The following is a 27261-nucleotide window of genomic DNA, read 5'->3' on the forward strand; positions in this document are numbered from 1 at the left end:
CATTAGGGAATGACAGGTTGCCATGCAACCCACCCAGCCACCCCACTCTGGAGCCCCCTTTTCAAACAAGGCCTTCAAGTTTTCAAACTCATCTTCAAAGTCATGAGACCCAGAAATTTCTTTAAATAAGAAATGGTGATTCTAGGAAACTAGAAGGCTGTACGGTGGATTCCTGCATTGAGCAGGGAGTTGGACTCGATGGCCTTTTAGGCCCCTTCCAACTCTATGATTCTATGAGATGTTCTGCAATAGGTAACCAAGCTCTACATGCATTGCAAAAGGATAGTAGAATAGCACTGGATATACACTGAGCATGCACTGCGTAAGCAACAACTCCAACATACTCAACACCATACGACAAAATAAGAATCCAACGCTACATCCCTTGGTAATATGTTAGCTTTGTTCATGTTTGGCAGGAGAGGTTGAAGAGAGGCAGGCGGATAGCCAGAACATAACTACAGACGGCCTAATCATGTTTACAGCCATTTAATTGCATTACTTCTTAGTGTACAATTGGGTAGAATGTTGCCTGCATGCTTTCCCTTATAGCTCCACAAGTAAAAGGGCTACAGAACCACTTATTTAAATGAAAGCTGAAAATTCAGAGCCCTCACCCTGGAATACCCCTCGGGGCGGGGGTGTCAGTCTCTCTCTCACACTCTCTTCCCTTCCCTTCCCTTCCCTCAGCAAGCACCCTACTACTGCAGCCCTGAAGTGATGGGTCCTGTGATCAGCTGATGATCAGTGTCAGTATTACCCCATGAGGCCATGACAGCATTTTCCTAGTGCCCGGCGTGATCAGCATTACTCTCGGTGGCAGCCTCATTAGGGACTGTGACATGAATTATACATGACCACGCAGAACATTAATATTGCACAGATCTTCTTTCCGCGCTAAGGTCATGAAGTGGCCTTCCGACCTTTCCTTTGCCTTGTACGTTACCAGCATAATGCACTGCGCTACTGTCTCCATGGTAACAGTTACCATGGCCACCATGCGAGGCCTAGCTGGGGAGCAGAGCGGCGTCTCTGTCCTTCCCTTAAGGTACTTGGGCTGAGTTTGGCCCTAGATTTTGGGGGCACTGGACTAACAGGCCCAGCCCAGTTACAAATGCCTGGCTTTCGAGGCTCCATTAATGGGGCGGACGTTTCTCCTTCGTCGCTCCCGCTCACAGGTAAAACTGTAGGGGCAGCTCCATTTCACAAGCCCCACCCGTCCCACAGGGGTGGGCGTCTTTTCACAGCAGCTCAAGTGCAGCTCGGCCTGCGCAGTTTGGGATGGGCGAGAGGGACGAGGGAGCCTGCCAGCCTCTCTGGGGTTGTCCTCCAAGGTTGATACAGGCGGCTCCGTGGACCTTTCTTCTTCTCAGCCTTGAGCAGGCGGCACACCATGGCCTTGGCGCTGGCATGGAGCCAGCTGGGTGCTGAGCTGGAAGGACCCTGCAGCACCCTGACCAGGCCTGGCAGTTCCTGAGGCAGGCGATAGCGGGGAAGGAAGCGCAGAGCCCGGGGAATGTCCCGCCGGCCACACAGTTTACTGAAGTAGGCGATCACCCAGTCCCTCGGTTGCGCGGTCCCGGATGCACACTGCACTTCGCCTTGCAAGCAAGCCATGGCCGCCCCAAAGAGGTCATGGGGCTCCGGGGCCTTGCTTCCACTTCCACTCGCCTTCCCTCGCCAGAGTCCGTAGGCACGAGCGCTACCTGCACTCCAGAGCAGCAGCACCTGGCCCTGCTCCCGGCCGATGTGTTCGCGCTGGGCGTAGAGCCAGGGCAGGATGCCCAACTGCCCCACGTGGCCCAGCTCCCAGAGGTCCAACAGCACAGGGCAGCCCAGGGCGGAGTGCAGCAACGCGGCAAAGGCACAGACCAACTGCTTGTGCTCCTCCGAATCGGGAGAATAGATCAGCAGGATGGGACGGGAACGGTGCCTGCTGGGTATATCTGGGAAGAGAAAGGAGAATGCGTCTCGTAAGGCCTGAGGTCTCTGCTTAGTGGGATCTTTACAACCGTGAAGCTACAGCTAAAGCCTTAAGTCTTTCTCCCTTTCTACACCATACCAGTGTAGCGGGAGGGATGGCGGAGGATCTCACAAGATCCTCCCTTTAGTCCATGTGCAGGTGCGACATCCTGGGAGAATCGGGTTTTTCCAGGGAGTACTTATCCCTGGGAAAACCCGTTCCCGTCCCTCCTTCCTCCCGGGGGTCCCTGTGCATCATTTGAATGCAAAGGGACTCAGCTGTGACAAGCCCAGATTTTTGGGTTGGTGTCGAAAAGGCCTTTCTGTGGTTCCTTGGGATCATATTCACAACTTCCTTGAATGTTCCAGGAACTAACAGAGAAGCAGCTTATGCACCTCTCAGCACTCAAGAAGAGACAGGGTTGTAGAGCCGCCTAAGGCCGAGCGAAGTGTTACGATAAATGCGTTGCTGCTGCTGCTGAAAATGGTAGCTGCGTGTCTAGTTCCTCCATCATGAGATTAAAGATGGCCGCCGGCGGGGGGAAACTTATGCCGCATACCGCCGTACTCAGTTTGGGGAAACTATCCATGCAAAGAACTGCACAGCCCACACACCCACAGCTTGTGGACTGGCAGGAATCATCACATCCTGAAGCATCTGACTCGTCTGGACTACTAAGAACAGCAGCTCTGAACATCGCTTTTAATCCCTGCAGGTAGAGCCAGCTGTGAATGGATAGCATCTCAGAGGTCAGACCTAAACTATGATCAAGATATTCTATAATTTTTTAGTTCATAGATCTATGTACCTACCGATTGCCTTCACAAGCACATAATTTGTAAACCGCCCAGAGAGCTTCGGCTATGGGCGGTATATAAATGTAATAAATAATAATAATAATAATAATAATAATAATAATAATAATAATAATAATAATACAGCTGATTCCCCATGGGAATGCAGACCTCAGGGGCCTGTGATGCCCACTGTAGGTGGCCACACCACCAAATTCCCCACAGCCCCACGACCACAGTTGCTGCTATTCTGTTGGAAAGACGACTTGTGAGGAGAGCCATCTCAATGTGCCGTCTTCCCTAGCCCAATCATGCTCCCAATAGGCTGTTGGAAAAGCAATTTAACCAGGGCTGATGGCATCTAGGGGAAATTGTCCTACCCCCAGCCCAGGTTTAAACCTCACCATCCCTGTGCACTATGCGTGTATTTTATTTATTTATTGCATTTGTATACCACCCCATAGCCAAAGCTCTCTGGGTGGTTCACATAAGATAAAACATTTAAAAACAATATACAAAAATTAAAAACCACAAAAACATGGAAAATGCGCATACATTTAAAACCGCTGTAACAACTTTAGAAACGATGAGCCAAAAAAACAGAGCCAGGCTGATTACATATTGCTAAATGCCTGGGAGAAGAGAAAAGTCTTGACCCGGCGCCAAAAAGATGACAATGTCGGGACCAGGCGGGCCTCATCAGGGAGATTGTTCCACAGTTGGGGGGCCACCACAGAGAAGGCCCTCTCTCTTGTTGCCACCCTCCGAGCTTCCCTCGGAGTAGGCACCTGGAGGAGGACCTTAGATGTTGAACGTAGTGTTCGGGTAGGTTCATGTCGGGAAAGGTGTTCCGTCAGGTATTGTGGTCTCAAGCCGTGTATAGCAGGAAAGAGCATCTCAGATTATGAGTATGTGTACATGAATTGTGTATGTGTACATGAATGTGCGTGTGTTCACCTGCATGCATATGGCCACCTGCATATGCATGTGTCCATTTGTAACTTCCTTGTGAGCAGGGGCCTGGTTTGTTTTGATCATGAAACTTTTTTAAACATGGGGAAGGGAGTGGATCCAAATTTAAGCTGGATCAACCACACTGGTGGAAGTAGATTTCTTTGACCCCCTCCTTCCTATGGAAGCCCCTCTAGCCAAATGCTACCCAGAGTCAGAAGTCCTTGCTGAATGGGGTGAACTGGGCTGTTTGGTGAGGCTAATCCCCCAAAATCGGGCAGAGGGAGCCCTATCAATGATCAGATGAGTGTTTTATTGCACACTCATTACTGGGCACTTGCAGATTTTTGTGGGTCCTATTCGTGACATCATCTGCATCTCGCACGCTTCCTGCCCCTTCCAGCAACAAAAAAAGACCCTGGTAAATCCAAATAATTTTTGAGATGGAACTTGCCGCTATCTCCTGCGTGCAAGAGAAGCAGCGCAATCAAAACGGCCCACTAAATGGGCCACATGCACGTTGTTTACTTCCTCTTTTGATAGAGGAAGTAATGAGGGACAAAAGCATGGGTGGAGAAGTGACGGTAAGCAAATGCAATTTCCCCCTATGTGATGATGCTCTTGGAAAACACAGATCTTGGATCCAAAGCTATATATACTGATGGTGTTATGCTACGTAGCATCATGATCATTCTTCAGAGGTTATCCATTCTCTACAATGTTCCCCTTTGTAATTAAATGGGGAGGATTAATCACACCTTCTCTCTGTTTCACCACACAGGACTTAATTGCTAGAAACTTTTACCTTTTGGTGACATTTACACACAGAGACTGGGTTCGGACAACACGATAACCTACGGTGGTTTAAATAGTCGACAGTTGGTTATTTAACCCACTGTGGGTTATTGTGTTATGTGGCAGGAGTTTTTTAATCAATGGTTGGTTGGCCAGCCAAAATAACCAACGCAAGCAACCAATGCTGTGCAGAGTTGGCTATTTGAAACACTGTTGGTTATTGTGTGATGTGGAGGGCACTATCGGTTATTTCCTCGGCCACAGAGTCACAGGGAAAGAGTGATCAAAGTGGTGGCTGCCACTCTAGTCCAGCCGGCAGGATAGATTTTCAGCAGCAATGTCTGATGGGATACTAGCTGGAGGACTGAGGTGGGAGAGAGGGTGGGCGATGAGTGAATAATCTCAGTGTGGACTAATAGTCTACTCAATGCTGATCCTAACCCACACCATGGTTGATAATTATCATGTTGTGTGGGGCGTACCCCAGTAGATAAACAACTGTCGAGTTGATTATACATTGACTATCGTGTTGTCCGAACGCAATCACAGAGTCCTTCAGTCCCACTGATGCTCCTTACCTCTACGGAGTCTGTGCAGACACCAGCGAATCAGCAGAACAACAGCCACCAGCAGCCCCAGTCCCACAGCCACTCCAAAGGCCAGCAGCCCCCAGTGCCTGTGTGAAACTAGCAGAGACAGAGGTTTGGAAGTGGGTGCAACATCTCCACAGAAAGCAAGCCTCCACTGCCTTTCCACCCCCTCACGGATCTAGGTTTGCAATATCTGCTGTCAACCTTCCTTGAAGATTCCTTCCTACTTTCTCCAAGAGAGTCCACTTGGAGATGGTTCCCTAGTTTGGACCATCTCCACGCAAGGCCCATACAGGATGTCTGCCCTATGACCAGCCTCTATAAGCAAGGCCCAGAACATCTCCTGCCCACTTCAGCAAGATCTAGTTCTGCCCCCCTCCCTTTGCCTTTCCGAAGAGGACTCAGGGGGAATGGCACAACCACCGCTCTCTGTGATGGGGCCAAGGCCCTATTCCTTTTAGTCATCCCACTCCAACCACATGTGGCGGCGGCACTGAAACTTACCATCTGGGCAGAGAAGCTGTTTGCCAGCAAAGCGCACATCGGAACGCCAGACCTGACAAAACCAGAAAAAGAGAGAGCGTGGGACCCTTGAACTGGACATGGGGCCTTGAACTGGACGTGGCGCTGATCTACAGGAGGTTTTCCTCCTGTCATTCTAACACCTGGCTCATTCACACAGCCCGTAACAACCCACCCAGCCTGTTCTCCTGCTATTTCTGCTCTTACATCCCAGATTTCTCGAGACTGCTTTTATAATTTTTTTTAATCTATCTGTTTATCTATCTATCTATCTATCTATCTATCTATCTATCTATCTTGCAACCTTAAATATTCCATGGTTGTGGTTAGCATGTGTCCTATGAGTTGAAATTGTGGGAGTGATATAAACCAACACAATAATGTCTCCATAACAAAAAGACCGCCGGTCCAGATCCTTGATGATACACTGCATTCGTGTGCATATTATGACATTTGCTAATGAAACTGGACTTTGGGAGCTGTAGCAAACGTTCTCAGCAAATGTTATCTACATGCAATAAAAGAGAGTCTGAACCTGGTCCTTACCAGTACACAGCTGCTCAAGGCCCGCCAAGGAAGGATGAGATCCAGTTCTCCCAGGGCAGATCCCTCTGGCTGCAAAGAATAAGAATGACATACCGCGTCATCACACGGAGGAAATCGAGTTTGCTTACTGTCGTTTCTCCACCCACGCGTGTGTCCCTCATTACTTCCTCTTTTGAAAGAGGAAGTAAACAACGTGCACATGGCCCATTCAGTGGGCTGGTGCGATCGGCTGCTTCTATGGTACACAGCAGGAGATAGCAGCAACTTCCGTCTTTAAAAATAAGTCGGATTTACCGGGGCGTTTTTTTGTGGCGCGGAGAAGGCTAGAAGGGGTGGGAGGCGCATGGGAGGCCGACGACATTATGAGAGGAACCTGTGAAATTCCAAGAGTGCCCAGTAACGAGTGTGCAATAAAACACTCGTCTGATGGAACTTTTAGATTCAAGGCCCACTCCTCTGTTAGCCTCTGGGTTAAGTGCAGCCCATTTCCCCCAAACTCCTTCACTCCTTCACCCACCAGTTCTTCCGGAACCCCATCCCGAATTCCCCTTCTTCCCCTCCCCTTCAGATCCAGTAATCACTTACATGGGTGATAGTGTAGACGGGAGGTTCAAGCTCACACTGGGTTGGAGATTGCTGCCGGCATAAGGCTGAGCTGAAGGATGCTGGGATGCGAGAGTGGATCTTTAAATGGAGCTGCAAAAATGTGACACTTAGAGATACCTTCCACGCAGGGTCTAGAAGGGAAGAACAGCACAGGGGTGTTGTAAGAACTCCAATTAATACTCTGCGCTTTGTAACCATTTCAGGGGTAAGCATGTTTGGGTTTTTTAATAAATAAATAAATAAATAAATAGAGTAATGCATACTCAATGGCCCACATCTTTGCTGAATCCTAATTTTTATTTATGGATATATTTGTACTCTACTGTCATTAAGGCTTAAGGCAGCTTTTACCACAAACTTCATAAATATTTTTACTTCAAAGCCTGAAATGACTTGGGACTTGGTCACATATGTTGTTATATAGCAGGAAAGGGGAAGAGAGGTTTCTGGAGAGGGGGAAAGGGAAAAGGGTGTCTTTCCCCCTCTTTTTTCTGAAACCTCCCTCTAGGCAGGGCCTTCCCCTCCCCTCCTGTCCCTGCGTTCCATTTTAGGTTTCCAACTCTAAGTTCCATGGCGACTGAGCATGTTCAGTCCTCATTGGACTGCTCTGGTTTTTATGGCCTCCTTTATGGCCTTAGCTAGACCTAAGGATTCTCCCAGGCAAATGGAGGGGTCGTCCCTGCCTGCTCCCGGGATCCCCTGTGTGTCATTTGGATGCACAGGGATGATCCCGGGACAATCTCAGGATATAGGCCTGGTCTAGCCATGGCCTCTGTTGCTGTTGTTTGAAGTCCATGAATGTTGAGGTTCTCCCATTCCTTACAATTCCTTAGAATCCTGGTGGCACTGACCTCCTTAGTTTGCTATTATTAGAGTGTTGGTATAAAACATATATAATCTAATTACACTGATTAATTCTCTCTTTTTCTGTCTCTGTGTATGTGTGTATATTTATGCATGTGCAAGCATGCACACACATACGAACAGAAGAGCCTTGCTGGATCAGACCAAAGTCCTAAAGTCCAGTAGCCTGTTCCCCACAGTGGTCAACCAGATAACTAAGGAAGGCCACAAGCAGGACATGAGGGCAAAAGTCCCCACCTGCTGTTGTTCCCCAGCGACTGGCATCTGAAGGCATGTTCCCTCGGACCTCAAGGCACAACCATTACAATATGTAGCCCCTGACAGCCTTCTCCTCCATGAATTTGTCCCCTTGCTTTTAAAGCCATCTATGCTGGAGGCCATCACCACATCCTGTGGTAGCAAAGTCCATAGCTTAACTATGAAGAAGTACTTCCTTTGATCTGTTCTACATCTCCCACCATTCAGGGTAACCCTGAGTTCTAGGAAAAACTTCCTGACTGTTAGAGCAGTACGACAATGGAATCAGTTACCTAGGGAGGTTGTGGGCTCTCCCACACTAGAGGCCTTCAAGAGGCAGCTGGACAAGCATCTGTCGGGGATGCTTTAGCGTGGATTCCTGCATTGAGCAGGGGGTTGGACTCGGTGGCCTTGTAGGCCCCTTCCAACTCTGCTATTCTATGATTCTATGATTCTAATGTGAGAGAAGGAGAAAAACCTCCATCCACGTCTTTCTCCACATCATGCATAATTTTATATACTTCTGTCTAGAATCTCAAAGCAAGGATTATACATAATTCACACAGGTTGTTGTTGTTGTTGTTGTTATTTTGAGGGGGAATGGCAAGGAAGCCATCCACCCTTAGGCATCTCCAGGGGCAGTCCTGTGCTGCACAGCGTTAACTATGTCTCCTCTGCATTGCCACAATTTCGCCACATGGGGGTGCAATTTGGTTTCAGTGTTAATAATGCACAACTCTTTCAGATTACAGGAGAAATGTAGTGACAAGGCCACTCAAAACCAGCTAAGGGCATTCAACTTTTAAAAACCCAATAACAAACCGTCCTATTTTCTCAAAATAGCTTTGGGGAAGAAATACTTTATCTCATTTTAACTGGCCACAAACAAGAAGGAACTCCTTACCTTCAACAGTTCAGTGTTTACAGACAACGCCTTTTCTACTGGTTAACTTGGGTTAGGTATTTACATTAACATGTATTTATATGTATTTACATTAACTACTGGGTTGCTACCAGCAGCGCAGTCACAAATCTCTGCAAAACAACATCAGCTGATCAGGACTCTGGGCTTGTCTATTCGCCCTGTATACCCCATCGTGGCTGTGCAGTGGCACTGCACTGTTTCTATGACACAGCCGCCAATTCGCAGCCACATCGGGCTTTCCACCCGAAACTGTGCTTTTCCACAGGGTCGTTTTACCGTGACCTTTTCAGTAGTTCCGAGGTCACCACGTTATTTCTTCTTTTGTCAGTGGTGGCTTCAGTTCAGGTTAAGCAAATGGGCAAGGCTAAGGGTGGATCCATGTGCAGGGTAAGCGCGGAACGCAGGGCAGGGATTGGGCTTGACAATTCAAATGGCCGCTGGTGCTGCGTTTTTTAGCCCACGTTCCCTCCGGCCGTGTAACTTTATTGATTCCGCCTCGCAGCAGTGATGCTGCAGGGTTTTGAGGGAATCGTATAGACGTCCCCTCTTTCAGGAATACAAAGAGATGGACACAGAAGCTCTTTGCATCAGGTGTTTGTAGTGCTTAGGAATCACCCCCTTGTCCTACAGCCCCCATCCCTCAACATCCCATGGTACCAAACCAGAGGTTTGCACAGTGCCTTAAGCAGACTCACCTGTATGGTGTGGGCACTCAACGTGGCTGCTGTTCCTGTAGGAAAACTGGAGAGGACAGAGCAAAGTAATTGGAAGAGTTATGACTGGTCATACAAAATCCTGCCCTTTGCACACAGAATCAAATGGGAAAAGTCCTCAAGTATAGCCCCCAGCCTTCTTCCAAGAGGGATACACCAAGTATCTGTCTTGCCACTGCTCCAATGATGGACAACCTTAAACATAGGACTTGAATGGAGTCTACAAGACCACATAGCTCAGCCTTCGCCAATCTGGTGTCCTCCAGATGTGTTGGGCTGGAACTCCTATCATTCCCAGCTAGGTTCTGGCTGGGAATGATGGGTGTTGAATTCCAACATATCTGGAAGGTACCAAGATGGTGAAGGCTGAGCTAGCTCCCAGTTCATGGATCAAGCCCACTTCAACTAAGCCAATCAAGTTTTGTCCAACATCCTCTTAAAGGCCCCCAGTAACGAAGATTTTGCAGTGCCCTTGAAAGCAACTTGGTCCAGTGCTCCAGCAGCCATGCGCCTAAACAGTTCTTGACAATGTTCAACCCAAATTGTTGTGGCTGCAGCTTGAGCCCACTTTTGCTCATCAGGAGCAACTACGGCTGCAATCCTATGCACACTTACTTGAAAGTAAACCTCACTGATGCAATGGGACTTACTTCAGAGTCACCATGCATTATGATTGTGCTGCACATACATCCGCCCTTTTCTGGGCAATCCTTGATGCTTTCTGAAGGCTTATCAAGGGCCTCTTCGGTCTACAAGACTTATGATTTTTTTTTTTAGCATGGTTTAAACAGCATGGTCTGAGGGGCCTTCCCTTAGATACGGTCCATCACATCCAGTTCAGGGCCTGCCAAGCACCCATATCCTTCCATAAGAATAGAAATGAAGTAGGAATGGATCTTAAGAGATCATCTAGTCCTACCCACCGCTCAACGTTGGGGTCTGTAATACAGGATACAGAACAGGCCCAATAGAGAACAGGCCTGTTCTGTCTTTTGAATGGAAGCTTTCCAAACATTTGAAGACAGCTATCCTGTCTGCAACTACAGCATCTGTGACAGATGATGTCAAGCTTCTGCTTAAACAGCTCCAGTGAAAGAGAGCCCACCACCTCCTTAGGCAATCTGCTCTGCTGTTAAGCAGCTCTCACCGTTAGGACATTTCTCCTAATGTTTGGGCAAAATCTGCCTCCCTGCAATTTCCCAATGGTTGTAATCTTGCCCAACAGAGAACAGCCCTGCTCTGTCTTTTGAATGGAAGCTCTCCAAACCTTTGAAGACAGCTATCCTGTCTGCCCTTAATCTTCTCCAGGCTAAACACACATCCAGCTCTTTCATCTGTGCCTCATAGGGCTGTAATAACAGGCCACAGTCTTGCAAGCGGGGGGGTGTTGCAAGTGACAAGGGGTGTGTGTGTGTGTGTGTGCGTGTGCGCGCATGTCTTACCTTGAAGCAGAGCTGAGGATGCACATCAACTTCTTTAAGGACGTACTCCTAGAGCAAGAAGAGCAGGTCAGAAGAGTCCATAGCGGATGATTCCCCTCTCCCAGAACCCAACAGCGGTAGAGCTTTTCTGAAAGCAACAACCCCTCTTGCCACAGCTTCACGCATTTGTCCCCAGGGTGATGCAGGGGTTGGTCAGCGTGACTTCCTGCTACCAGTGACAGAGCATATAAAACGCTCTAAGGAGAGGAGGGCCGAACCGCTTTCAGCCCGAAAATTCAATTTCGGAAAAGCCCTCGGAGGGGCGGGGCCAAAGGCAATGAGAGTGGGGCCAAAAATACAAAATGCACCAGCGTATTTTAACTTAAAGCTCGTATGGCCGGTCATTAAGCCTTAGGGGAGGCATTTCCCCCAGATGTGTTGGACTCATTTATTATTTTATTATTTAGTTATTATTAATTTATTTACAATATTTATATACCGCTCCCCATCCAAAAGATTTCAGAGTGGTGAACAACAAACAGAATAAAAGAATAAAAACACCCTATTAAAAATACAATTTTTCCAAAGAACAAAGTTCCAATAAAACCCCATTACTGGTAAAACCGCAGCTGGTCATTTACGGAAACCTTCCTGAAACAGCAATGTTTTCAGGAGGTGCCGGAAGTGATACAACGTTGGCACCTGCCTGACCTCCAAAGGCAGGGAATTCCACTGGAGAGGGGCCACCACACGGAAGGCTCTTTGACTCCCATCATCCAGACAACATGGCCAGGTTGGGGGAAAGCTGCCCTACAATCTGCCGGCTTAGGATATGTTCCACATATCAGTCAACCCTATCCTCCCATCCTCCTGTTCCCTCCCTCTAACCAAGAGTTGGACTTCATAAGCCCAAAGCAAAATGAGGTCTCCAAATCTGTATCTCCAAATCTGTATCTGTACCCCTACTCTTGATCTTTGCTACTCACCTCCCAGACCACAAAGGCCACCCTATCCCCATGCCATGACCCCCCCTGTCCCTTCACCTGGTCCGATATGACCGTGGAATTGGGGATGTCTTGACAGGTTGCTCCTGGAGCGGCACTTTCCTTCCAGCAAAGGGAAACATTGGGGTGAAGTGAACAACGGCCATTCAGAGACATAGCCATTTCGGCTTTGTCACTGATACTGTAGTCATGGAACTGTGTTGAGGACCACAGATCTGGACCATCTAGAGAGGCAGGAAGGGAAAAGGAAAAAAGAAAGATCAGAAGTCTGAAGTCCTGAACAGGCTCTGATTTCTTACAGCAGGGGTGTTGAACCTCTTTCTGCTCGAGAACCTAATTAAGTTTCAGAGAAGTTCACGGGTGCTGCATTCCAACGGTGGGAAGAGCCGAACGCGAAAGGAGAAGGGCCAAAAATACACATTATTCCAGCCTATTTTAACTTAAAGCTCTTATGGCTAATAATTAAGCCTTATGAGAATGGGGGCGGGGACTGCACAAGAACCAGGAAACCACCAAATGATTGGTGCTTGGGGGAAAGGGGCGTGGCCTTCTGGGGAACCCGAGAGGGATAGATTTGGCTCCCAGGCCTGAGGTCCCCTACAAACAGATTGACCCAGCATACATTTAACGGAACACGGGGTTGCATTCTTTCACTAGAGTTGTCAACTGACCAGGAAAAACACACACCCATCCTACCCACACCCACGCCTTTTACTGCAGCTCAATATGCAGAAATTAGCTGATAAGCATTTCACGGCAAAATAAAACAATATAACTTGTAATATGTCACGTCAAGGTGCTGGTAAAAACAGAAGAGCAAGGCCCATAAAATAAGTTGGCAATCTGATCCTCCCCGCTGGCACTGGGCTTTCGTACCGTCACTACCCTTTTCATTCCCCCACACAACTAAGCCCTGGGTGAAAGAAATGCTGCGTTAAACTGCCAATGGCCACGTTGGCTGGGAATTACAGAGTTGCAGTGTAACATATATGGAGGGCGTAACGTAGGCATCAGCTGAATATCTAGTGTGTGGTTGCTTTAAGAGAAAACGGTATGGCCCAGGAGGCCAACCCCTGGGAAAGCTGACTCTTGGGTGTGGCTGGCTAGGACGTAATGGAGTACATAGCGGGCTGGCAGGCCTGGTTTAGCAAGGAATGAAGTTTGTTATTTTCAGCTACCTCCGCTGGAAGTCTCTGAGCTTTATCACACCGGGGTTATACTGTGCAATCACTGCGAATTGTGTGCAAAGGACTCCGAAGTTTTCCAGCTTATAATCTGCTTTGACTGTGAAGTACTTCCATGCATCCTGCTTTAATTGCGCTTCTTAACCAAAAGAAGTGCAATATTTTGCTACTAGTTTTCAAGCGTATCGTTTGTTGTTTTCCGAGCGGCCAGTGGGGCACAGGAGCAGGATTTGAAGAAAAATTAAACAAATGCTTACATCTGTGTAAGCTTTAAAGATAAAGACATCAAAATTGGCACAGTAATAGATATTAAGGAGAACTTTAAGCATACCAAATTTGAATTGGATTGGGTCATCCATTGATTTTTTAATGATTTTTTTACATTTCCCCCCTTAAACCCATTTCCTGGTACGCAAAGGATCTAGCCGCCCGGTAGCAACAACAACGGCGACAGCTTAGCGCTGTACGGGATAATTCGAGGGAAACAGGTACGTGGGACGAAGCTCTCTGTTCAGAAAACCAGGCCAGCACAGAGGGCACAGGTTGGGGAAGGCGGCCGTCACCTCCGCAGGCCCGGCCACAAGGCCAGCACTGGCAGAGCTGCGCTGCCATCAGATCTGGCCTTAAAGCAAGACTCACAGGCCTCCGGCTGATCTTGGAATGGGCACACCTTCTTGCGCAAGCCGTCAAGTTGCTCATAGGATGCCTGAGTGGGGGAGAAAAGAGGGAACGTCAGCCCAAACCAGACCGGCTACTTCTCCGCCTTGCTTCCCTCCAGGGCCTTCAGGTGGGCTGCTTAGCCCTGTGCTGTCAAACAACCCAGGCAAAAAACAAAAGCTAAAACATGTCCGTACATCTTGGATAATCTGCTCCCCGGCATAGGGGTGACCATGTGCCCTCTTTTACAGAGGACTCTCCTCTGTTTGAAGGCAATCCTTTCTTGGAAAGGCCGCCCTGTTCAATTCCAGTTTAAAGATAAAACAAAACAAAACACTCAGGCCTGTCGCCCACCCACAGCCAGCACTTGAAGGGGCAGGCACACAAGTGACCTGGGGCATGTCTACGCGAAGGGTTTGCCCCGGGGTGGCTTCGCAGTAGCGGCACATCACGTACATGACGCAGCCGCCATTGCGAAGCCACTTGGGGGCAAACCCCAGAAACACCGCTCCAAAAAAGCCGGGCACTTACCCCGACTTTTTTGGCAATGGAGCCCACGGCGCCCCCTGATTGGTTGACATAGGTGGTCTTGCCCCTCTGTAAAAGTAAAAAAAAAAAAAAGGGGGGGAGGAGAGTAACAGGGTTGTTCTCCCTTTTTTAAAAAAAATATTAACTGTATCTGTGCAGCTGCGCAGATCCAGATAATAAAAATAAAAATAAATGGGGGGAGCAACAGGCAGCCAGAGGGAGGAGGCATGGTTCACCCAGTCCTTCTCCTCGCATCCTCCTCTGGCTGCCTCGTTCCATCCCCCCCATTTTTATTATCTGTATCTGCGCAGCTGCACAGATACTGTTAATAAAATTTTAAAAAGGGGGGGAGAGGAACAACCCCGTTCTTCTCCTCCCCCCCCCCCCGGTTAATTTTATTTTTTTACTTTTCCAGAGTTGGAAACTTCGCACTTGTGTTCCTTCCTATGCAGATGCCAGGAAGGAACGCAAGTGTAAAGACGCAAGTGTAAAAACTGTAAAGACGGGGGCCTGGTCACAGTCCAGATTTTCTGTGGTCCTGTTCAGACAACATGCTAAGCTATGGTTAGACCGACCGCTAACCCTTTTTCAGCAAATGGTTAGTGAGCATGTTGAAACCATAGCCACCATGGGGAGGAATGGTTCACACAACATGCTAAGCCATAATGTTTAGCTCAAAATGCTTAACCACCATGGCTTAGCGTGTTGTCTGAATAGGGTCTATATTTCTATTTAAACTATAATAACTATTTCTAAATTAGCATCTGTACATAGAAATTAGCAGATGCAAACGTCATGCAAATTCGCCTCCTCTTTTTGGGTGATTCATAAGAGGCCGTCCTACTCCCCCAGACCTGGGCAAGTGGCCACCTTCTGCACAGGGAATTGCGGTGGGTGGGTGGGGGGAATCTCTTAAAAATCTTAAAGGTACAGACATGCCTAACTCCAAAAAAAAATATCTCTGGGTGCAACCGTCCAAAACTGAGCCCCTGAGGCATGCCTCAACCCAGAGTTCTTCCATCCCCACCCACCCCGTTCTGCTTGCTGCATCTCCCCTCGAGGAGGCCGGTGCAGGCGGGCCTCTTGACGTGACACAACATACAAACCTCGATGCATAAACAAGGAAGCAGGAGCTCATAGGGCAGCACAGCAGGCCGATGTTTGGAGACTGAGATCTGCCAGGAGAAGGGAACAGAACAACAGGACCGTAAAACAGGGGCGGGCAGAATTTCTACTAGAACCCAAAGTCTGCCAAGCAGAGACAGAGGCGAAAGGCGTACGCTGAAGCTGAAAGAATAGGGTGCCCGTGAGCACATTTTGAGCCCGGGAATTCGTTTCCAGAGCCAGAAATTAACTGAGTGCTCAGTCCTTTCAAACAAAGTCTGCTTCTGGTTATCCCAAACTTTCTTCTTTTCAGCAGTCTACTTTAGCTGGGAAAAATCAGACCTTTCTTGCTACTGTTAGACAACAGAGTGCCTTAAACCACTTGCCTAGCTACTGTAAAACATTCAAAGATCCACCAGGATTTTGCAATCTACTGTCTGTCCTTCCCTGCTGCCCTAAAAGACAGTGAATCCTGGAAGTAGAATCGAACGTCCTATCACTTGCAGCCCTTCAAACTCAGGCTGTGCAATACCCGCCCTGTCTTCCAGCCTCCAATTCCTCCTGCATTCCCGACCCTTGATCTCAACCTTTGCAGCCTTACACCTCAAGAAGCAGCCCAGGGGCCACATATCTCTGGTTTGCCCAATTTTATTTATTTTATTTTATTTATTTTATTTTATTTATTACATTTTTATACCGCCCAATAGCCGAAGCTCTCTGGGCGGTTCACAAAAATTAAAACCACGAAGAGCATAAAAACAACCCACAAATTTAAAACCCAAATACAAAATACAATATAAAAAGCACAACCAGAATAAAACCACACAGCAAAAATTAATATAGGTTAAAATATGAGATTAAAACAGCAAAGTTTAAATTTAAGTTAAATTAGGTTTTAAAATAGTGAGAAAATAAAAAGGTCTTCAGCTGGTGACGGAAAGAAAACAATGTAGGTGCCAAGCGAACCTCTCTGGGGAGCTCATTCCACAACCAGGGTGCCACAGCAGAGAAAGCCCTCCTTTTAGTAGCCACCTGCCTCACTTCCTTGGGCAATGAGCTCTCTCTGCTCCCATCCTGTCCTCTGCCCATGGTGGCTGGGATAGCAGCAAGTGCAAAGGATAATGGGATAAGGTGGCTTCTCGGTGGGTGCTCCAAGGCTCTGGAACTCCCTTCCCAGGGAGGCTAGGCTGACTCCCTCTGTGCTACAGTTTCGGAGGCAGGCAAAAAACTTTTTGTTTCAGCAGGTTTTTGGAACTATACTGGACCTGTGTTAACGTATTGGATCCCCACCCCCTTTTAACCTGTTACAGTTTTTAATTTTTTTAACATGTTTTTAATTTTACTGTAGGTTTAAGTCTATTTTAACTTTTGTAATTTATATTTATATGTTTTAATTGTACATGTTTTAATCTTGTAAACCGCCTTGAGTCCCAGTACTAGGAAAAAGGCAGGATATAAATATAATAATAATAATAATAATAATAATAATAATAATAATAATAATAATAATAATGTTGCATTGAACAAGAACTGCATTTCTACTGCAGTGTATTATAGTACGTTGCCATATACCAGGCCTCAGACACAGGGCTACCCCCTGGCTGGAACAAGGTATTTTCCTGCCTGAGGTGGAACAGCAAAATGGCACCTGCATCCCACTGCCAAGTCAAGGAGCATGCACAGTACTGAAACAAGCCCAGGATGGGGCATAGCTCAGTGAGAGAGGTCCCAGATTTAATTCCCGGCTTCTCCAAATTGGAGGAGGAAAGAATCCTGCCTGAAACCCCAGAGAGCTGCCAGTCAATGCTGACAATCCTGGGTTAGATGGACTAATAGGCTGACTCCGTAGAAGGCAGACTTCCTATGTCCCTATGTCAGAGGTAGGCATGGGTGGGCACGTGCCGAGGCCCCGCATGGCCGCAGGGGCCCAATGACAAGTGCCCCCTGGAGTGGCTCTTCCTCTTCCACATTGCAACCTGCTTGTCACCTGCCTCTTGCTCTGGCCCAGACTGTCATGTCTAGCCCTGCTCCCCCTGGTTTGGAAGAAGGTGTTTCAGGTAATCAATCAGAATCAGATTCTGAAGTAGAGGAGTCGGCGCCAGAAACAGGCCAGCCTGTGCCAGTGGGGGAGACAGCTCTCATGGGCTCTTCACCAGCTGGTGGTGAACTCTCTCCAGAGCTAATCTCGTCAAAGGCAAATCATACACCGTCTGTGGGAAGCCAACATTCTTCCGAAGGAGAGAGCACCGACAGACTAACTGATCCTAGGGTGCGCCACAGGCTAAAACTGGCAGAGTGAAAGGAAGGCGAGAGAAAGTCAGCCCAAGTCACATTGTGTCAGAAGCCGCCTCAGAACTGGTCTCTCTGAAGTTAAGGTGTCTTGGGAAACAGCTTTCCATTCTTCTTGAAAGGACAAGCTGTCATGTTTCTCAAAAAACCTCCTGCCTTCTTGGGAAAACATTAATGCCGCCTGCTAAGTAATCCACAAAGCTTTATTCAAGCAATAAACATCTCTTCCCACCTGAAGAGAGTCTAATCTCTAGGAACTTTCCCCTAGGCAAAAACTATGCAAATTAAGCAAGACAATTGTCCTTTCAACGTTTGTTTAAAGGCTCCCTGCTGGCTCCCTACCTGTCAAGGAAGCAAGTAGTTAGGAATGAGGAGAAAGACGATGAGGAACAGTAGCAGCCGGTGACAATGGCAGCGAGAAGGTTGGAGGGGTCCCATTGAGGGGGCCTTGGCCAAAGGCCTTTAAAAACCTGGAGCCAGCCCTATCCCCAAGGCTGGTCAAGTTACTAGAGCGCCTGAGGCAGAGCACCTCACAAGCGCCTCTCACTGAGAGTAAAAATACAAGCAGACTACATTTAAAAGTAGCAATTTGCTGAGTGAGGCAACTGCCTTGGAGAATTGAATTTGGGTGTCATGACAAGGCAGCCTGGTTTTAGTTAGTCCATTCATATATTTTTACCACTAGGAAGGGGGAAGGGCGCCTGTGGGATTCTTTGCCTCAGGCGCCAAAACGACTTGTCTGGCCTTCGGTAATTTGCACCAAAACTCTGGAGATGGGGCGTTCTTTGTTATTATTATTATTATTATTATTATTTATTTATATAGCACCATCAATGTACATGGTGCTGTACAGCGTAAAACAGTAAATAGCAAGACCCTGCCACATAGGCTTACATTCTAATAAAATCATAGTAAAGCAATAAGGAGGGGAAGAGAATGCATACAGGCGCTGGGTAGGGTAAACAGGCACAGGGTAGGGTAAAACTAACAGTATTAAGTCCAAACAACATCAGGTTTTAAAAGCTTTAGGAAAAAGAAAAGTTTTTAGCATACCTAAGGCCGCAAAAGGTTTCGGGATGGCCCTTTCTTTCAGGACACCCAAAATCAGCTGTCAGAGGTGGCTACTAACAGCGGCTAATGACACACAGCCAGCTTTGGCTCTCATCACAGGCTACCTGATCTTTTTGCAACTAGCGATGTAAGCATTTGTTTAATTTTTCTTTAAACATATCAAATCCTGCTCCTGCACCCCCAGTGACCGCTCGGAAATCAACAAATGTTTTTGTTTTTGTTTTTGCAGCTCCAAAAGTAGAGTTTTAGTTCATTTTTGAGAAGGATTTTCGTAAATGGGCACATTTCTTCATATTCTGGCAGAAAGAACTGTGTGGGAGTTCTGTGTGGGAGAAACTGACAGATAGCTTCATCCCACGTACCTGTTTCCCTTGAATTATCCCCTACAGCGTTTAGCTGTTGTTGTTGTTGCTAGCTAAATCACACCCCGGGCGGCAGCACTCCTAAGATCCTTTGCATACCAGGAAAAGGGTTTAAGGAGGGAAATGTAAAAAATCATTAAAAATCAACAGATGACCCAATCCGATTCAAATTTGGTATGCTTAAAACTCTCCTTAGTATATATTACTGTGCCAATTTTGATGTCTTTATCTTTAAAACTTACGCAGATGTAAGCATTTGTTTAATTTTTCTTTAAACATATCAAATCCTGCTCCTGCATCCCCAGTGGCCACTCGGAAAACAACAAATGATTTGCTCCAAAAGTAGTACCAAAATAGGTCAGGTCTTTTGCCTTTGAAGCACAATTAAAGCAGGATGCATGGGAGTACTTCACAATCAAAGCAGATTATAAACTGGAAAACTTCGGAGTCCTTTGCACGCATTTCACAGTGATTACACAGTATAACGCTGGTGTGATAAAGCTCAGAGTCATCCATCGAGGCCCAGAGCTTTGAGCGCTTCAAACTCTGGCTTTGAATCCCTGGGGATCCAACCATATTTGTGGTGCTGAATTTGGGTAGCTGCCTCTTTTCTCCTGACAGGCACCTCATGACATGGCAGGGAGACACAACATGGTCCTCTCCATGTTGGGAATAGCTGGACTGATTGAATTTGCCTGGTACAGATGGGTGAGAATTTAATTTGTTTTTGAGAAGAATTTATGAAAATTCGCAACATTCTTCATCTTTGGGATGAAAAGAGCTTGGCATTTATTTATTTATTTATTTAAATAAATAAAATTCTGTGTAAAGCAAAAAGATAGGATCATTACCCCCCGCCGCTTAATTCTCCCAAAGCTACTTTTGTTCCCTGTGGTCCTGAATTTCCCCGAGGGCCCCATCACCCCTCTGGGTGCAGTTTCCTGTTGTGTTTCCTGGCTTTTCCTCACCCACCCCCAGTCAGGCCCATTTTGTCCCTTCTTCCACAAAGCGCTCACCTGCTGGTGGAAAGGTGGGCGCAATTCCTCGCACTCCAGGGCCAGCTGGTGGCAGAGGCGCACAGTGATGTCAGGGCCCTCCGGAACAGACACTTTAATGGCCCGTGCAGCTGGCACCCATGTGTGTTGGAATTCAGGCCCTGAGAGGGTAAAGAAAGCAGGTTGTAGCAGAGGAGAAAGCAACACCACACGACAACAGTGCCCTGCCTTATTCTAGCCCCTCTCCAGGACTGGTTGTTCTCTTCTGTGATGGTCCAACTTTTGTCATTTCCTTTCTCCATTTCCACCCCCCACAAAGCTGCCACGGAGTGACCTTTCCCACAGTGGTCCTCCATCCCACTTAGGAACCGGGGAGGAATTTATTTATTTAATTAATTAATTTATTACATTTGTATACAGACCCATAGCTGAAGCTCTCTGAGTGGTTTACATAAAATTAAAACACTTAAAAACAATATACAAAATTTAAAACTACAAAAACATACAACATACACAGAAACATAAGTTTAAAACAACTATAAACAGCTTTAAAAGCAAATCTAGGATCAGTAAAAGCTCATCACATGTCGCTAAATGCCTAGGAAAAGAGAAAAGTTTTAACCTGGCGCCAAAAAGATATCAATGTTTGCGTCAGGCGGGCCTTGTTGGGGAGATCATTCCAAAATTTGGGGGCCACCACAGGAAAGGCCCTCTCGCTTGTTGCCGTCCTCCGAGCTTCCCTCAGAGTAGGCACCTGGAGAAGGACCTTAGATGTTGAACGTAGTGTACAGGTAGGTTCATGTTGGGAAAGGCGTTCCATCAGGTATTGTGGTTCCAAGCCGTGGAAGGCTTTATAGGTCAAAACCATTTGGTTTGCATTTTATTGTGGGGCTACATAATTCGCCCTTCCTCAGTCAGAACGCAAACCAAAATGCAGTTATCATTCCATATTCTCACTTCTCCGAATTTTGGGATACTTCTCTCCAGTCCCCCAAACCATGCAGAAATGCCCATATTAAGGCACCGCCTGGACATGCAGCCCCCACTGCACCACCATTGATTTTTTTAATTTTAATTTTTAATATTTTTTTTGAAGTGCAGCCCATGGGGGTCTTATATTAGGCAGCCTTCCCCAACCTGGTAACATCCAGATTTTCTGGAATTCAGCTCCCATCAGCCCCAGCCAGCATGGCCAATGGTAAGGAATGCTGGGAGTTGGAGTCTAAAACATCTGGAGGGCGGAACATTGGGGAAGGCTGGGTTAGACAAAGCTGCTTACAAAAATGTGCACATTAGGAAAAATTAAGGGGAAATGTGCTTCAAAATGCATGGATTTGTGTGTGTGTGTTTTTTAAAAAAATATCAAACTAATACAGAAACAAAACAGAACAAATTCAAGATTGGAATGAGAGGAAACTGAGAGAAGCTGAAATTGACAGACACATCTCTCCCCATTCTCACCGTGATCTTCCTCCGGGGGGGAATCTACACTACTGCTTTAAAGCGCTTTATAACAGTTTTGACAACTGTTGGGGCCCAGGACACACTGCATATACAGTTTTCAAAACGTTTTCAAAGTGCTTTAAAGCGCTTTAAAAGCAGTAGTGTAGATCCCCCACCCCCCAGGTCTCTTCTTTCCACATTAATCCAAAGAGCAGCTCTGAATGCCACAGTTTTAAATCTCATCTATAATCATTTGTTTCATGAGCGTCATTTATTCCCAATACAGAATTTTGGGGGGTTTCTAAGCATGGAATTCCAGAACCCTTAGCAATAGGAGATACAAGCAGCAATAGACTGGGCGCATGATGTATTCCTGGCTGTCTCTTACCTGATTGCTTGTTAGCGACTAGAAGGGTTTGGTTGAGGCTCAGCACCCCATTAGGAATGGTTTCCAGGGAGACAAGCACCTCTTGGCCACTCTCTGCTAGGAAACAGTCAAACTGCATCTGCCACTAAGGAAGAGAATGCAGTGGTGAGAAAAGTGCCCACCAATATTCCCCACTTGTGTCCTGTGAATCGTGCTGGATCCTCAGCCTATCCCAAATTGGAGTAATCCTATAATCAGCGATCACTACTGCCATTTAAACTATTCTCTGGTGAACCTCTTAAGCTAAAATAGTAAAAGACTTACAAGGTGTGGATGGATGTGACTGTGGAGTGTGTGAAATAGTGCCTTCGCATGAAATCCAGAAACTTGCGCAAGATCTTAAAACATACCAGCTTTCAATTTTGAAAAGCAAGTCTCTAGTCCTCATGAAATGAACCTTATAATGGGTGAGCAAGTTCTGCTCATCCCTCAAATCTTCTGTTGTTACTTGAAGAAGGAAACACTTCCAGATAACATTTTTTTATCCACAAGCCTCACTAATGAGTAATGAGAGATGCCATGGCTCAAGCTCAACAGGAACGAGAAGTCATCCCTAATCCTAGATGAATGTGTGTCCTTGTTACAGTTAACCCAAAAGCACCTTACACTTTGCACATGCTTAAGGAAAGCACATTCGTTATTACTATTTCAGATTTCCTCAGGACGAACTCTGGCACCGAAAACAGGTTCTAATGCTTACCCTGACCTCAACCTTCCTTTCCAACTTCCTGACCCCCACCCCCCACCCCATGGGATAAAGTCAGTGTGTGGTATAGAATGGGGGTGTTGAACCTCTTTCAGCCCGAGGGCCAAATTCCATTTTGGAGACGCTCTCGGGGGCTGCGTTCCGTTGGCAGGATGGGGGGCAAACAGGGCTGCTAGCAACTGGGCCTCAGGAGAGGCATTTCAATCTTTTAGCATTTATTTATTTATTTATTTATTATATTTCTATACCGCCCAATAGCCGGAGCTCTCTGGGCGGTTCACAAAAATTAAAACCACTCAAAATATAAAACAACAGTATAAAACCATAATATAAAATACAATATAAAAGCTCAACCAGATAAAATGGGGTTGGGGGGGGGGAGGAAAATGCTGCACAGAGGCTGGGAAACCATGAAATGATTGGTGGGGAGTGAGGGGGAGTGGCCCGTCTAGGGAATGCTGGGAGATCAGACTTGGCCCCTGGGCCTGAGATTTTGCACCAGAGAGGTAGAACATCCAAAGGCTGGGGGCATGCAGAAGCACAACAGAATAGTTTATGCATATTATAATTTCTATCATTTAGGCTGCAATCCCACTCACACTGAATTTACTTCTCAGTAAACACGAATAAGCTCAAGTTGTTATTCCAGTTGCAGGACTTGAATTTTTCAGAAGCAAGATCTGGGAATTGTGCGCACTGGGTTTATAGGGAGAGGTACAAAAATGGTTTCTCCTTCTCCCTGGCTGCTAGAAAATTCCACTGGCTCTTGCATTTTGCAAAGATCTACGCACTGCTGCTGAAAAACATGCAAGGACTCTGCAAAGGCTGGCAATTCCCTAATGGAGCTGCTAAAGAGGGAGTGTTGAACTATGCTGTATCTGAGTTTGATGCCTTTCTTTCTTGGCAGAGCTCCTGTACCTCTAACACAGCCTTCCTCAAACTGGTTCTCTCCAGATGTTGCTTCCTATAACTCCTATCATCCCTGATCACTGGCCACGCTGGCTGGGGATGATGGGAGTTATAAGCAACAATAACTGGAGAGACCCAGGTTAGGGAAGGCTGCTTGAACAGCAGCACGACAAGGCAGACGTTCTACAACTTTCCTCAGCATGGAAAGAAGGGAGGACTTAACCAGTTGAAATTCTGCCTGTCACAAAGCTTTTAGAGGCATCCACACCCTTCCAGAGAAGGCCCTGGTTAGGCCTCATTTACAGTATTGCATCCAGTTCTGGGCTCCACAATTCAAGAAGGACGCAGACAAGCTGGAGTGTGTTCAGAGGAGGGCAACCAGGATGATCAGGGGTCTGGAAACAAAGCCCTATGAAGAGAGATGAAAAGAACTGGGCATGTTTAGCCTGGAGAAGAGAAGATTGAGGGGAGACATGATAGCACTCTTCAAATACTTGAAAGGTTGTCACACAGAGGAGGGCCAGGATCTCTTCTCGATCCTCCCAGAGTGCAGGACACGGAATAACGGGCTCAAGTTACAGGAAGCCAGATTCCGGCTGGACATCAGGAAAAACTTCCTGACTATTAGAGCAGTGCGACAATGGAACCAGTTACCTAAGGAGGTTGTGGGCTCTCCCACACTAGAGGCCTTCAAGAGGCAGCTGGACAGCCATCTGTCAGGGATGCTTTAAGATGGATTCCTGCATTGAGCAGGGGGTTGGATTCGATGGCCTTATAGGCCCCTTCCAACTCTACTATTCTATGATTCTATGGTTGTATGAAAACAAAACAAAACAAACACGGGAACAGCATCCCTTCCCAATCCATGTCCGACACACCCACAGGAATGGAAGGGTCAGCAGTAACTAACCAAGGCTCCTGGATCCGCCTGTTGCCTCTGCCTGCTCATCACCTGAAGCCAGCCAGCACTATTAGTGCTTAGAACCAGGAAATGCAGCTCCAGTCCTTCAATGCCTAGAGCGAGAAGAAGAGAGAAATGGTGGGAAGGAGAGAGACGGTGTATTCAGACCTTGAATGCAGCAGCCCAAGAAATCCACTCGCAATCCATTGCTTTGCTACCCGAGAGAGATCCTGACTCCTGGCAGCCCTTGTTCTACCCCTCCCGGTGCCCCCAAATGCCTAAGCTATGCATGTGTAAGGTTTGCTGTACAACCCCAGAATCTCCGTCTCTAACATGAAGTGGGGAGCGCTAAGACATCCAGCTTTCTAAAAGGGGATTTCTCGTCCTCGTGGTTGCAGACAGAAGATCGGAAACAGCTCCACACTCCTCCATGATTATATCATCATCCTTTTCAAAATTAATTGGAAACTGAAGTGTGACCTCATCTAGTCTGATCTGAGCCCCTGGCCACAGAATCAGGGAGGGAGGGGAAAGGGGCAGATCCCACACAGGTGTGTCTCAGAGTTCGCTCCTTGGGAGCGCGTTCCTTCCCCATCTCAGAGTGAGGCTGGGGGCAGGCCTACAACATTCCAGATCCTGCTGGACTCCTCCAAACAGGAAGGGCAACAGCCATGCATCCTCTTTTACAGAGGACGGTCCTCTATTTTAAAGGGTTACCCAGTCCAATTCCAATATAAAGGTAAAGAACCATCAGAAGGAACAGCTGGGCCTTGAAGTAGCCCACCAACAGCACCCGTGCCCTGTTTTCATGGCGCAGCTCCTTGCTGCTGAAACCCCGTGTTATCACTGCTGCAGGGTGGGGTAGGAAATCCCCAAGCCAGCAAGAAGTGCAGGGTTTCCGGGTACTAGAGCCCACTCCCTGCTCTCTTCCTGGCATCCGGCAAACAATCAGGGTCGCCATCCAACCCGGAACGCTCCCACCCCGGATCGAACCCGGAGAAAAGTCACACAGTGGAAGCACGTGGTGACCTTGCTCCCAAGGGAAAAGTTGGGATAAGTCCCTAACTTTTTTACACCACAGCTTCAAGGAAAAGCCCCACAGTGGCTGCGAATCGCCGGCTGTGTCATATAACTGACGTAGCACCAATTCACAGCCGCCGCGGGGCTTTGGAGGCGTACAGACAGCCCACTGGACGATGGACTAAGTAAGGCACGCAGGTCACCCAGCCACAGTCTTCCACACTATGGTACGACAGAATGTATTTCTATTTCATTTATAATAATAATGTCTAAATTTGCTCCTGGACATATACATTAGCATATGCAAATTTTATGCAAAGAGCTTTTGCCCTTTCTTTGGTGGCACGTTTCCTCTCTTTTCTTGCAATTCCTAAGTGGCCAGTCGGCCACTCTACGTTCTTCCTATCACCAGCTTGCCGTGACTTCCATCCCCTCCCATGCCGTACCTGTAGCGTTCAGAGCCACGCGGACACGAACACATGCCTGGCATTCAGCTCGGCATTGCTGAACTGTGCTCAGGGCAAGGGTGGGCACAGGCAGGGGCAGGCCTTCCCGCAGCTTGCGCTGGCATCGGGGTTTGGGCAGGACACCAAACACTGTGGAAGACAGTAGACGGATTAATGTAAATGTATTTATGATTGATTTATTATTGATTTGTTACATTTATAGCCCAGCTTATCTTCACAACAACCCTGTGAGGTAGTGACTGGCCCAAAGTCACCCAGGGTGTGTCAGTCATGTTTCTCTAGGGTGACCCTGTGGAAAGGAGGACAGGGCTCCTGTATCTTTAACAGTTGCATAGAAAAGGGAATTTCAGCAGGTGTCATTTGTATATATGGAGAACCTGGTGAAATTCCCTTTTCATCACTAGAGGGAATTGCAGGAGCTCTACTAGAGTGACCAGATTTAAAAGAGGGCAGGGCACCTGCAGCTTTAACTGTTGTGATGAAGAGGGAATTTCACCAGGCTCTTCATATATACAAATGACACCTGCTGAAATTCCCTTTTCGAGACAATTGTTAAAAATACAGGAGCCCTGTCCTCCTTTTCATAGGGTCACCCTAGTTTCTCAAGATCTCCCGCCTTCTTGGGAGACAATAACGAGGTCTGCTAATTAATCTACAAAGTTTTATTCGAGCAATAAACATCTCCTCCCACCTGAAGCGGGTCTAATCTCTAGGAACTTTCTTCTAGGCAAAACTATGCAAATTAAGCGAGACAATTATCTTTTCAAGAAGAATGGAACGCTCTTTCTTAAAACACGTTAATTTCAGAGAGACTGGTTGTGATGCAGCTTCTAACGAGATGCTAGCTGGGCGGAAACTAGAACCTGGGTCTCCCGAGTCTCAATCCAACACTCTAACTGTTGTCCTTTAACCAGGGATTTAAAGGCCCACTTCCCTGGTGCGTTAATAGCCAATCAAACACACGAGGCTGGAGAATACACTTAATCCATTTACTTCCGATACTGCAATATGGGGGTGCTCTCCGGTTCCACAAGATGGAGGCACCCAGAACAAAGGAATCTCACAGTATATATAGGCCCTGACTACAAGAAGGTGTTAGTCTCTTTCTAACCCTTCTATTGGTCAGTTCTAGATTAGCAAGTTAAGTTACATTCAATTTTCAAGTTAAGGTGCACAATCTCAATGAGTCATAGGTTACATTAGATGCTCTATTGGTCGAAAGGTTTTCCCTTTGTCTGCTAAGACATGATGTCCACCATTAAGGAAT

The 27261-nt window shown here is 47.1% G+C and overlaps 1 protein-coding gene across 2 annotated transcripts in view; it reads right to left on the reverse strand.

Annotated features, from left to right (window-relative positions):
• Positions 1-385: 385 nt before the first annotated feature.
• IL17RE (interleukin 17 receptor E) overlaps positions 386-27261 on the reverse strand; it is a 38107-nt gene continuing 11231 nt past the window's right edge. For both annotated transcript variants that reach the window (XM_063122156.1, XM_063122157.1), the window contains 14 exons: positions 25974-26123; positions 24517-24620; positions 21953-22076; positions 20143-20282; positions 15407-15475; positions 13755-13821; positions 11971-12155; positions 10949-10996; positions 9489-9534; positions 6747-6898; positions 6162-6230; positions 5598-5649; positions 5082-5189; positions 386-1946 (listed from right to left, as the gene is read on the reverse strand). In XM_063122156.1, coding sequence (XP_062978226.1) covers positions 1252-1946; positions 5082-5189; positions 5598-5649; positions 6162-6230; positions 6747-6898; positions 9489-9534; positions 10949-10996; positions 11971-12155; positions 13755-13821; positions 15407-15475; positions 20143-20282; positions 21953-22076; positions 24517-24620; positions 25974-26123 — 2009 coding nt within the window. In that variant the 3' untranslated portion in view covers positions 386-1251. The remainder of the gene's footprint in view (positions 1947-5081; positions 5190-5597; positions 5650-6161; positions 6231-6746; positions 6899-9488; positions 9535-10948; positions 10997-11970; positions 12156-13754; positions 13822-15406; positions 15476-20142; positions 20283-21952; positions 22077-24516; positions 24621-25973; positions 26124-27261) is intronic.

Source organism: Elgaria multicarinata, chromosome 3 (genome assembly GCF_023053635.1).
Source record: "Elgaria multicarinata webbii isolate HBS135686 ecotype San Diego chromosome 3, rElgMul1.1.pri, whole genome shotgun sequence".
In the NCBI taxonomy this organism is placed as follows: domain Eukaryota; kingdom Metazoa; phylum Chordata; class Lepidosauria; order Squamata; family Anguidae; genus Elgaria; species Elgaria multicarinata.